The sequence below is a fragment of the Sinocyclocheilus grahami genome, unplaced genomic scaffold, assembly GCF_001515645.1.
Source record: "Sinocyclocheilus grahami isolate Dianchi unplaced genomic scaffold, SAMN03320097.WGS_v1.1 scaffold169.1, whole genome shotgun sequence".
In the NCBI taxonomy this organism is placed as follows: domain Eukaryota; kingdom Metazoa; phylum Chordata; class Actinopteri; order Cypriniformes; family Cyprinidae; genus Sinocyclocheilus; species Sinocyclocheilus grahami.
This window is the reverse complement of record NW_015505348.1, coordinates 986,966-1,000,679: the sequence shown is the minus strand read 5'-3', so window position 1 is coordinate 1,000,679 and position 13,714 is coordinate 986,966. Positions and strand designations below refer to the sequence as shown.

Sequence of the window (13,714 nt, the reverse complement as noted above, 5' to 3'; positions counted from 1 at the left end):
AGGTAAAGATAACCCTTTTTAGAGCATATTGTCCTTCTTTTTATACTGCTCCTTTGTGGGTTAAGTTTAAGAAAGAGAGCATATGTAAGCTTCAGGTTGCGTACAATGACTGTATGAGGATCCTGCTGAAAAAAACAAGATGGAGCAGTGCAAGTGATTTATTCTGTAAAGCAAGAGTACAATCACTCCCTGCTTTAATGAGAAATTTGATGTATACATTTATTTGTCAGCTGGACGATTCACATAATAATATGTGGCCCTAGACCACAAAACTTCTTAAGTCTTAAGTCGCTTGGGTATATTTTTAGCAATAGCCAATAAAACATTGTATGGGTCAAAATTATTCATTTTTCTTTTATGCCAAAAATCATTAGAATATTAAGTAAAGATCATGTTCCATGAACATATTTTGTAAATGTCCTACCGTAAATATATAAAAACTTACTTTTTGTTTAGTAATATGCATGCTAAGTACTTCATTTGGACAACTTTAAAGGCGATTTTCTCAATATTTAGATTTTTTTTGCACCCTCAGATTCCAGATTTTCAAATAGTTGTATCTCGGCCAAATATTGTCCTATCCTAACAAACCATACATCAATGGAAAGTTTATTTATTCAGTTTTCAGATGATGCACACATCTCAATTTAAAAAAATTGACCCTTATGACTAGTTTTGTGGTCCAGGGTCACATATTATAATGTTGTTGTCAAATCCTAGGCTTACTGAAGTGCGATATCAGTCCTCTATGAGGAAGTATTGGTATAACTGTCTTTTTTAATGTGTAATGTGTTTCTTGTTAATGGACCTTGAGTCTGGAAATAAAGGTGAAAAAAAAAATTTAAAGTGAGCATACTTAATATAACTACAATCCTTTCACATAATCTCAATCACATGCTAAGTTCATGACCTAATCATTTTACAATTGTATAAATGTACTACATGAGTCACTCTCTTATTGAGTTTCACTGTGACTGAAAGATGAACAGTCTGACACTTTCAGTCAGGCCGCTCCCTTCTGGGAAGTACCTGAGAGGCCTTTAAAAAGTCGTAAGCATTTCATTTATCAAGAACATTAAGACCATCACATGCTAGATACAATCCACCTTACAATTTATGGTGAAAAAAAAACACATTTAAATAAGTATGCTTAGATTTTTTGTCAACCAAAAGAGAGTTTTATGTTACACTTTATGGTATTTTGTGCATTTATTGCATTATTGGTGACGTGTGTTATCCTGAAGGTGTTGTGTTGTGTAGGTTACACTCAGTTCTTTGTCAATACAAGCATTGTTCCTGGATATGCCAATTTCAATGAATATTATGTGGCCTGCCACATTTATAATTTTTCATTATATTTGTTTATTATTACATTCAAAATAGTTCAATCAGTTTGCAGAAACTGTACTCACCGTTTGACCATCCATTCTATTTTATCATCAGAATAGATTTGGAGAAATGTAGCATTGTATCACTGTCTCAGCAATGGATGCTCTGCAGTGAATGGGTGCCGTCAGAATGAGAGTCCAAACAGCTGATAAAAACACCACAATAATCCACAAGTAATCCACACCACTCCAATTAATAAATTAATATCTTGTGAAGTGAAAAGCTGCATGTTTGTAGTAACAAATCCAACATTAAGATCTTTTCAACCTATTGCTTTCTTGCTTTCTCCAGTGAAAACATCATGTCATCTGAATCAGGAGAGAATTATGCACACACCGTTCATCAAACACTGTTTATAAGAGAAAATGGTCCAAAATCAGTTCTAAACAAATACATCAGTGGATTTTGATGTAAGAGGACAACTGAGGATGGACTTTGTCACTGGAGGAAGCGTTATTATGTATTATGGCCAGAAGCGAAGTTTTAAAGTTAAAACATCTTAATGATGGATTTGTTTTCTTACAAACATCCAGCTTTTCACTTCACAAAACATTATAGTTAATTGAATGGAGCCATGTGGATTGCTTGTGGATTAGTGTCATGTTTTTATCAGCTGTTTGGACTCTCATTCTGACGGCACCCATTCACTGCAAAGGATCCACTGGTGAGCAGATGATGAAATGCTACATTTCTCCAAATCTGTTCCGATGAAAAAACAAACTCTTGGATGACCTGAGGGTTCAGCATTTTCAGCAAATTTTAATTTTTTTGGTGAACTACTGTAACTACTGTAAGGAATCGTTACGAGTACTCAAAACTGTAAAAATTTTTTTTTTTTTTTTTTTTTTTTAATGAGTGGTTTTTAGGAGAGGTCCCACCTGTCAGTTTTGCTCATCACATGTGATACAGTATATTTATAATGTTAAGGCCGAGAGGACGGGCCCCCAGAAGGAGCGACTGTCCTATCTCAGGAAAGATTATTTTCTAATTGGGTCGAGCAACGGGGGAGCGATGCTGCCGTTTCCAAGGCAACAACTTCTAGAGAGGAATGAGTAACTGTCAACTGAGAGTGACAATTGTCAGTATGTATATTAAGGAGAGTGGGCCTGTGTCAGCAATTTAACGGTGTTTTTATTGTTTTGTCGTTCACAGAGCACCCACCTGGCCATGATTGACACGCTGATGATGGCGTACACAGTAGAGACGGTGACTGTGGAGAAGGTGATGGCCTGCATGCAGCAATACTCCACCGATTACCCAGACGGAGACGTGCCCTATGACACAGAGGATGCGGTCACTAGCTGGATGAATAAGGTATTTTTGTGCTTTTATGAATCTTAAACTTACCCATAATGCAATGCAAATACATTTACTGTGCCCGATCATCATCTTTTACTATCTTTTAACATAGACAGAGGTTTGTTGCACTATAATATGGCTTTAATTCTCTGAGGGCTTCTTTGAGTGTCAGTGAAGGGACGTCCCAGGACTTGTGTTTACATTCCCTTGCAGGCCAGCTGTACAGGCAGCCTAAATCAAGACAGTACCGCACATGCACACACACATGCTAAACAGGCCACGAGGGACTGCAGAGAAATTTCAGGGTTTTTTTTTTTTTTTTTTGGACTTTCTGCCGATATTCTAACGATATCGTTTACACTTGGCAACATCAGCTGACTTCTCGATCTGGATAACCCATCGGATCTGTATTTCAATATTTAAATACCGGTAAGTCTGCGGTGCAAAGCTACGTCCCTACGTGTGTCTCCTGCCTGTTCTGTCCTGGATTTACCCTTGTGTGGATTTATTAAAGACTATTTGCATTTGTCTTTATCTTCTTCGTGCGTTTATCTCACCGTAGCTGTGACACAGTTTGGGAACCCATAATAATATAATATAATATAATAATACACTTGTTTGTAGTGAAAAAAATGGCAGTGATTTTTTTTAAGTATGTAAAAACTCCTCTCTGTTTTACTCCTTTTCAAGGTGAACGAATACTTGAAAGAAATCATAATGCAGGAGCAAAGGAGGATATTAAAGACTATTTGCATTTGTCTTTATCTTCTTCGTGCGTTTATCTCACTGTAGCTGTGACACAGTTTGGGAACCCATAATAATATAATATAATATAATAATACACTTGTTTGTAGTGAAAAAAATGGCAGTAATTTTTTTTAAGTATGTAAAAACTCCTCTCTGTTTTACTCCTTTTCAAGGTGAACGAATACTTGAAAGAAATCATAATGCAGGAGCAAAGGAGGATGGAGGCGCAGAATGCAGAGCCTGTTGAGAATCCAAAGGTAAGTGTGCACTTCCTGTTCTTGCTCTAAAGCAGCGATGATTCAGAAGCCACTTTCATCTGTAGGAGGAAAATACAGAAAGTGTCAGAGATAAAGATGGATTTTTGTCATAATGAGCGCTTGTACGTCTCTGAAATCTGCAGACGTTCTGCAGAAATCATGAGAACATTCTGCCCTCCAACTGCCAATTTTCTAATTTTCTATTCTTCATGCCTTAAAACTCAAATACTTGTATAGATTATTCTAAAACTCGTGTATTCTGATACACTTGAATGCTGTGCAATACAAGCCTGAATTACATAAATACAGTGTTGATTCACAATCTTGAACACAACAATAATGCAGATTTGTGAATACTCATTGCCTAAAGATTTGTTGTTGTCATTAATATACAACAATAAGAGCTAAACAGTATTAATAAATCAATATTTTCAGCCTTTTAACGATATTCACTATTTATCTTGTTTAATGCTCAAAATAAAATGTAGAAAAAATCCTGGATGTTTTTTGCTACATTGACATGGATAAATAATATTAATATTTTTTGTTTAAAATTAATTTATAATTAGGGGTCAACCGATTATCTGCCTGGCCGATTATTAAACATTTTTATGGTTATCGGTATTGGTCCTTTTAAAAAAACTATTTGCCAATAAAATAATTTAAAAGCATTTAGAGAAAGTTTATGTCAGGCTCCTTGTTATTCTTAATTTTGGCATTCATTTTTATTTTTTCACCAGACATATATATCAGTTCAAAACATTGGTTATCGGTTTACTTGATCTGTAATAATCGTATCGGCATCGGCCCTGAAAAACACAATAGCGATCGACCCTATTTAATAGAATAGAAATCCCTAAACTTTTGTTAGTTCACTGCTTGTAACCTAAAATATTTACTTTAAGGTTTTAAAGATTTTAAGTTCAAATAAAATATTTCATCTTTTTAAGTGCGGTATTAGTGTTTTTATTTTTAAATGATTTATTTATTTTAATTTTACAGTTGTATGATTTAATTCATTATTAGCTTTTAATCTTTTTTTAACATAGAAGTTCAAAAATCTCTCAAAATCTGTTTTACTCATTTTTAAGGTTAAATAATATTAACATGGGCCATTAATATCAACAATTAACATTATTTAAAATTAGTTTATTACATTTGTATGGACCACTTTATATTTATATGGACCAATATAACAATATAATTTTTTTATTATTACAAAAACATGTCATGTCAGCACTTCAGACATTTTTGAGTGATGTAATGAATCAGTTGAATCAGTGTTTTGATCCGATTCGTGAAAATGGACCATTTAAAAAGACAGATTTGTGCAAATTAATCAAATTTCAACGTTTTAAAATCCTATATTAAAATATTTAAATTGTTAAATATATATTGTAAATATATATATATTTTGTAAACATATCTCCAGAACAACTAACATTATTCAGTGAATCAAATTACTCAATAGACGTTTTAAACCCCCTAGATTTGTTAGTCTATTTAGATTCTACATAAAAGGTGCCTCAGATTCCCCTGTATACATGTTTGCTGAGTTGACCCGAATTCACAGGACGTGACGGATATCATCAGCCTTATTGTCGTGTTTTATAACATGTTGCTGCGTTGAGGGTATTTCTGACTTTGCTGAATCACAGTCTTGCGGCAGTATCCTGATGTGGACTTTCTGCCAGGCAGCTGTAAGAGCAAAATGTTTGCTGATTCATGTTTTAACGCTTCACATTCCATCTTCCTGCCCCAGTGTGACAGCGTATTTGGCACAGATGACAGGTGACGTCAGTCTCACCTTGTTTTACCTTCTCTCGGAGGGAAAGTAGTGCGGTACGCTTATGTATGCTGTGTCCTTGTTTAAACCCCTAGAGACCGCAAGCCTCTGCCAAGTTCCCAGTGCTACTTTTGTAGGATTTTGTTTTTGTTTTTCCTCCCAGAATCCCATTGTTAATGTGATAATGTGAGTCTGGTGAGGGTGTGTAATGTGCAGAGTCATCACACAGAAGTGTGTGGGCCGTCTGTCAGAGTTGGCCCGCCCTGTCCTGAGGTCGTGGCTGGGCTGGGCATCTGACGCTAATGAGAGCAGTCAGTTCTCAGAGGTGCTGCGGACTGCCGGCTGTGTTTGAGAGACGCTGCGGACATAATCAGTGCTGACGAGGAATGTCAGGCGCTTACACAACACTATAAACATCCTGAAACAGCCAGCATGACATGAAGCGCCCAGACTGACACATAAACACACCAGATGAATACAGATATGGATACTGTGTGTGAATTATAAATAATATATATATAAGTTATATAAGTTAATACAAAAAGTATATGAATTATTATTATTATTATATTAAGTTATTTATTATATTTATATCATTTGGGTGGAGGTATAATATGAATTGATTATTAATTTATATCATTTTATAAAAGTATAAAAGTATTTTAAGGGATATATATATATTTGTGTGTTTGTGCATGTGTAAATTATAATATGTATAAAAGTTATTACAAACAATCAATCAATTAATTAATTAATTAATTAATATATATATATTATTTATATATTTCACATTTTAATTTTACAGGTCTCAAGCTCACACTTGTTTCTAGACTTAATCCACTGGCAAAAGACTAATCCTGTAACTTTGCAGTCTTCTTAGGGCATTCTGGTAAAAATGCATTCATATTGTGATTCACAGGGTTTAATGTCTCTTAGATCAGAGAGCATCAGTTTTTCTCTTCTTCAGTTTGGACCCCTACAGTTATTTTGGCTTGCTTTTGATGCGACTCCTCTTTGATTACAGTCATTTAAGCCTTAAAAGTTGAGAGAAGCTTAAAACTGTAAAAACTAAGAACATGGCAGGAACCAGCCTGACAGCGACAAGCAAGCACTTTTTTGGTGGCTTGGTTTCTATTTCTTTCTCAGTGATTCAGTCTCAGTTAAAATTCGAAAGTATTTTGTTTAAATAAATTAAAAATAAAACAATAAATAGTCAAATGAAATTAATTGTGGATGATGAAAGGCATTTCAATGTTCTAACGGTAATCTAAATGTAAAAATAGGTGAAATTAACTGCACAAAATAAATAAGTAAAATAAAATCCAATATTGACCAATAGAGGTTAACGAAATTATTTGTTCTAAAAAGTACTAAACCTGCTTCAAGGCCTGGGGCCTGTTTCTTAAAACAAGTTTACCAAATAAGCCGGGCTTATTTCAGGTAGTCTGACTTATTTTGAACCAAACTTAAACCTGGTTTATTTGGTAAACTTGTTTTATGAAACAGGCCCCAGGTTTCATTGGCAGGGCTTAGACTAAGCCAGCATTAGGCCATAGTTTAATTAGGACATTTAAGTAATTTTTATAAGCGTGCCTTAGGAAAAAAAACAAAGGCATTGACTTATTTTAAGATCAATCAGTGCAAGTTTCTTTCAGTTGAAACAGCTCAGACTTACATTTTAGTCTGGGACTAGGCTTAAGCCTTGTCTGTGAAACCGGGGGCAAGAGTTTCACTGTTTGTTTTCTAGTAATCTAGTTTCTAGTAAAGATGATATCGTCACACTTAATCTGATATGGACGTAAACAGCTGATTGCATTAAATAGTCTCAGCTCGCTGACGTAACTGCTCTTTCCCTCTCTCTCACATTCATTCTTTGACTGACTGAAGTCTCCAACCAAGTGGTATACGAAGCTGGTTCCTGTAAGTGTGATTGAGAAACGCCTTCTTCCATCTCGTGGCTCCATCATGTTTCTGTTTCCATGACGACCCTTTCACATCGTCCTCAGCTTCATTAACCATGCAATAAACTGTTGACAGAGAAATATTTATATTAGGCTGAGTGAAAAATAGATTTTATGTCACCATCCGTTAAAGTTCCCATTGCATGTCTTATTTTCAGTGCTTTTCCATACACTGGTCCATCATGAGCTCTCTGTATGTTATTATCAGATGTGTTTTGCTCTACTGAGTCATTTGTTTATGTCTGTTTGCTCCAGGCGCGTTATAGGAAGGAGCAGGTTCTGCCCAAGATGGTGCCATGGATCCCTCCGGTGGACAACCTCCTGAAGGACAGCACAGATGGCTGTGCCCTCGCCGCCCTGCTGCACTTTTACTGTCCCGCCATCTTCCACCTGGGAGGTACAGAAACCTGCCAAACCCTCAACATTACTGAGCACAAAATAATACGCAACGATCAGAGTGACTAGCGTGTGGGAGCTGTTGAATCAAAACCAACCGTATTTACTTACACATGCTGTTATTGTACACAGATCAGCAGTAGAAATGCATGTGATATGCAAAAATCCAGGGTTATTTTAATATCATGACAGTGGATGATATACTCATGGAGATATTTTTTCACAGCATTTTGAAAATGTACAATAAACGAATGTAATAAATATACAATAGATGAATGTTTTTTCCTAACATTTCTTTAAAAAAACTAGTGCTGTCAAATGTTTAATCGCGATTAATCGCATCCAAAATAAAAGTTTTTGTTTACATAATATATATGTGTGTGTACTGTGTATATGTATTATGTATATATAAATACAAACACATGCATGTAAATATTTTTAAATCATTTACATGTATTTACATGTATATATTTATATTCATATAATTTATAATATAAATATATTTAATATATAAACGTAACTTATTTTTCTTAAATATATACATGCATGTGTTTGTATTTATATATACATAATACATATACACAGTACACACACATATATATTATGTAAACAAAAACTTTTATTTTGGATGCGATTAATCGCGATTAATCATTTGACAGCACTAAAAAAACACATACACGGTGATGTTATGTATTAGTTTAATATTTTTAAATTATAAAATAAAAAAATATAGTATTAATATAAGTATATTATATTTGTATTTTTCCACAATATTTGTAAAAAATATTTTGGAATATACAATAAGCACATTTTATAACATTTAATTTAAAAACAAAATAATCAAACATAATGTTTACTTTTTTTTTACTTTATATTTTTGTATTATTAAATTATTTAATAATACTTTGTATTAGTATTAATATTAATACAAGTGTGATATTATTATCTTGATATTTCTTTTTTTCCCCCACAGTATTTCACAAATGGTTTTCATCAAACAATATCCACAATAATATTGTGCATTATTTTAATATTTTATATTATAAAAAATTACTAATTAAAACTACTAATAAAAGTTTAATATTACTATATTTCAATTTTTTCACTATATTTACAATTGTTTTTAGAATATACAATAAGCACATTTTAATAACATTTCATTAAACAACAATATCATCAAATGTTTATTACTTTTATGTTTTTGTATTATTAAATATATAAATATAAGTATATGACTATATTTCTATTTTTTCCACAATGTTTGTAAAATATTATACAAGAAACATTAGACAAATGTTTTTTTTCATCAAAGAAAACAATATCCACAATAATATTGTGTATTATTTTAATATTTAATATTATTAAAAATTACAGTACTAATAAAAGTTTCATATTATTTTATTTCTTTTTTCACTATATTTAAAAAATATTCTACGAGATACAATTGAATTTTTTTCAAAATATTTCATCATAAAAAGCAATATCTACAATAGTAGTGTGATATTTTTATATTATAAAAAAATTTATTGTAGTAATACAAGTAAAATATTACTATATTTATATTTCCCCTCAATATTTAAAAAAATATTATGCAATATTTTAAGTTGTTAAAGACCAGACAAATGTTTTTGTTTCATAACATTTCACAATAAAACCATAGAAATTCAAATCTACATAGAAAAAAAATTGTGGAAAAAATATAAATATAATCAGAAGTAATATTGGGATTTGTTCTGTAAGAGGCTCTGTGGTTTCAGGCTTTTCAAGGGATGCACATGCGTATGCAAAGCCTACAAAAAATATCAGTTGACAAACTGTAAAATTCTCTGCTATGAACACTAAAATGCTCAGTAGTAACCTTTTGAAGTAGTCTATAAGCTTCCTCCTCTTGGTTCCCTCATATCTTTAACGTCTGAAACTTTGAGATTGGATCATTGGAGGGAAACGAACTTGCGACTTACATATAATATTATTTTTGAATGTTATTATTTGTCTTTTTGTGCTACAAATCCGTTTCAGCCATTTTGCTTTAAAATAGTGAATACAATAGTCTTCAGCTACTCAATTAGAAATCTCAAACGTTTATGTGACTTTAATCATCCTGAACTCACTGTTAATCCCATCACAGTGATGAAGAGGACTAGAGCTGATTCTCCACCGAGCTGTGAAATCAAATGATGGATGCAACTACATTTATCTCCAAAGGCAAAAGTCAATCACGTGACTGTCATTTAGACTCCATGATTAATGGCTTCTCTGTGATTGGTTGAGTCCTTGTCAAATCTACCAAATATGCCGGATGATCTGTCAGTGAGTTGCGCCTGATTAGTGTAGCACTTTGAATCGTCTTTGATTTGCAGACATTTGCCTGAAGGAGACCATGTCGCTGGCAGACAGTCTGTACAACCTGCAGCTCATCCAGGACTTCTGCAAGGAACACTTGAACCACTGCTGCCACTTCAATCTGGAGGACATGCTCTACGCTCATTCGTCCATCAAAGTAAGCCTTCAGATACAACTTCTGCCTAGATTTGGTTTCAGTTGGAAGCGTTTTAGAGCTCAATGCCATTAGAGTTCTCCAAGTTCATTGCCTTTGTTTCATCGGTTGATGCGTTTATAACTGTAGGTCAAGGTTTGTCAAATTTTTATAGGCCACAACATATGCGATTTGGTGGGATGCTGTTATTTGGAGCCCTTTTCTCGCAATAGTGCAAGCACTGCCTGTGGGAGTTGGCTTTATTCCTGTTAAAAAGCCAAAAGCATGAGGCTTGCCTTCAAACGTTGGTGGTGCTTAAACCAGCCTCCCAATGGAAGCAGATTCTCTAAAGACCGGTGCAGTTGACTAAAACAGCAATAAAATCACATTAAATGTGCCTAGAAGATATTTAAATATAGGAATCATGGTTTATTAGATAAGCCATTATGGAAAGATCTCAAGAGCCTGAGAGTTTTTTAAGCCTAGACCTATTTTTTTGCTTTTATTCTGTGCTTTTCTCTGTGAAATACCTCCTTTTGTGAGATTTTCTTCTTCTTAAGATATCAAAATGTTATTAAGAAATGGAAAAATTTTGTTTTGCGAGCTAGATACCGTCAAACTGGAGATCTTTATCTTCAGACTACTTCGACAGTTATAAACCACTCTATGGACTTTCTTGGGATCAGATGGAAGTGAAGACCAGTTGTTTTTTAAAATTCTGAATATTATGTCTTCATGTCTTTGATCTCACTGCTCTCTGGACTGGAGAGAAAGAACATCTGCTGCCAAGATTTTCAGTCGTGTTGACCGAGAATCCTTTGGTTCTTCTTGGGATGTTGATGCAACACAACAGACATTTCTGTTCCATCAACATGAAATAGAACGGTTGGTTTCAGTGGCTGTGAATGTGAAGATGTAGCTTGGCATTTTGTGGTAAAGATTTGGAAACCTGGCCACGCTTATTAAACCACAATGATGTTGTTTAAAATCACCTTAGAAACTCTAAACCGAGAGCAATGCTACTGGAATCAATGTTCCACCTGATTTTTGTTTAATCTCTTATTCCACAAATGGTAGCAAAATCTCACAGCGTGTTGGGTTTTATAAGCACTGAACAGCCTCTGGTTAGAGGACATGAGCAGAGTCTGAAACAGTGCCAGACTTCAGAGCTGAAACTCAGAAATATGAGTGGAATTGAGAGCAGGTTACTGAGCTGTAACCTTGACCCAGTTTCTGTCAGAGCTAATCTAATCAGTTCCACCTGATTTTTGTTTAATCTCTTATTCCACAAATGGTAGCAAAATCTCACAGCATGTTGGGTTTTATAAGCACTGAACATGAGGACATGAGCAGAGTCTGAAACAGTGCCAGACTTCAGAGCTGAAACTCAGAAATATGAGTGGAATTGAGAGCAGGTTACTGAGCTGTAACCTTGACCCAGTTTCTGTCAGAGCTAATCTAATCCCAGCTGCTTCAATGGTGTTTGTATTTGCACTGTTCTAAACATTAATATTTGATGTGCAAAAACAGCATATGCTGTCTCAGTGGCCTTACAAATGATTTTAAATCTATTTTTTCAAACTTTATGGTTTAAATGGGGATGATTGTACTGAGAATAACTTTCATCTTTTCTTCAACTGAATACTGTTTTCGTGCTGTTTTGATGTATTTTAAAGAGTTGGCAGTCAAAATGAAAACTGCTGGATGATAGATACTCTTCATTCTTTATGACAAATAAGATCATGTGAATTACAGAATGTACAACGTTTTTAAAATGTATCAATTGCGGTGTACAGCGTTTATTATGAGGGGGTAGAATCCACAGCTCAGTACTCACTACTCAATACTCATGAGTACTTTTAAATCAGCTACTCTTTTACTCTTACTCAAGTAGTTTTTTGGACAAGTACTTTTACTCTACTCACACTACATTTTTTTGGAAGGTAATGGTACTTTTACTTGAGTATATTTTTTCAGTACTCCTTCCACCACTGGCAACCTGATCTCATTTCCGTCATCTTTAATTCCGGGCTGCTCTCAACAGTATAGTAAAAAGTTCAAAAAATCCAAGTAAAAAATTAAATAGATAAACAAATGAATAGAAGTTTGATGTATATTTATAGAATTTTGAGAAAATATTAAAAATTTTACATTTAAAATGTATATTTTCTATATATATTCTAGGCTATATATTTGTTTTTCTGCAATTTGCTAATTTGTCTGGGTCGTTTCTCAATTAATTTTTGATTCTCCAAGATTCACCAGTAATAAGCTGCATATTTTGAAAACAATGTTTGAAGATTCAGTTGGCATGCTGTTATTAAGGAATTTGCATACGGGTGAGGAAGCATGATTAATTTTTTTAACATTATTTTAAAAATAATTATATATACTAAATTAACACTTTAAATTGATATCCTTAATTAAAAGCAACATTTTATTCCCTGAAACTACAGATAAGCCATCTAATTATACATTTACGCCTTTTGTGTGAATAAGTACGTAGACGGGCAGATGGGGGAGAGGACGCATGTGCCAAACACCATCTGGGTACAAACACGCGCCTGCTCCGGCTCTCTCAACCACTCAATACAAATGTTGCCAGTGGAACCCTTTATTTATTCCTTTAGTTATTGCCAGTAGCAGTGGTAGATTGGGTTTCATGATATTCCATAAAATTAGTGAGGTTGTGTACAAATTTCACCATGGAGTGAAAGTATGTGATATTAATGTTATTATATTCTTAAAGGCTGTTGCAAATGTTAACAATTGATGCCTTGGATTATATGAATAAATGCTTTAATCATTTGGTTATATGCATTAGATGCGGCTTTGAGAGTCTAGAGCTACTCTAGGCCAGTGTTTCCCAACCGTTTTTTAGTCGCGGCACCCTTTGGAAATTTTAACAAACTTGTGGCACCCTACAAAATAAATTTTGTCACAATATTTGAATTTCTAACATCGATATGATAATTTGAAAAGTATAGATATTCGGTACAACCGGGAAGAACTGCAGAATATAATGTCATACAGATATTTTTAATATTATTTAAAAATTTTGTCCATCAATGGTGGCAATCAGTAGGCTAATTTCTAATGAAGAGACCAATTTATATGACCGATTTTAATGTAGGCTTTTATACATGTGTAAACATTATTTAATTACCATTATAACTAGCTATCTCACACATTTTTGCTCACTCAGTGTTTTTTCTATTTTACAGTTGGTGCAGTAGCACAAGATAGCTTGATTTCAAACTTTGAATTGAATAAAAAATGACAAGTAAGCAGTCAGTAATAAAATAAGAACAAATAAAGAAATGAATAATGATAGCACAAATAAAAAATAACGACAGGCCTTTGAATTAAATAAATTGCTTTTTAGTTTTTCAGGTAGGTCTAA

The 13,714-nt window shown here is 33.7% G+C and overlaps 1 protein-coding gene across 4 annotated transcripts in view; it reads left to right on the top strand.

Moving 5' to 3' along the window:
• LOC107593333 (calmodulin-regulated spectrin-associated protein 2) overlaps positions 1-13,714 on the top strand; it is a 66,652-nt gene that overhangs the window by 41,102 nt on the left and 11,836 nt on the right. For 3 of the 4 annotated variants that reach the window (XM_016283016.1, XM_016283015.1, XM_016283018.1), the window contains exons 3-7: positions 2,542-2,703; positions 3,609-3,692; positions 7,366-7,398; positions 7,695-7,836; positions 10,196-10,335. In XM_016283016.1, coding sequence (XP_016138502.1) covers positions 2,542-2,703; positions 3,609-3,692; positions 7,366-7,398; positions 7,695-7,836; positions 10,196-10,335 — 561 coding nt within the window. The remainder of the gene's footprint in view (positions 1-2,541; positions 2,704-3,608; positions 3,693-7,365; positions 7,399-7,694; positions 7,837-10,195; positions 10,336-13,714) is intronic. The other variant, XM_016283017.1, reaches the window with a different exon arrangement.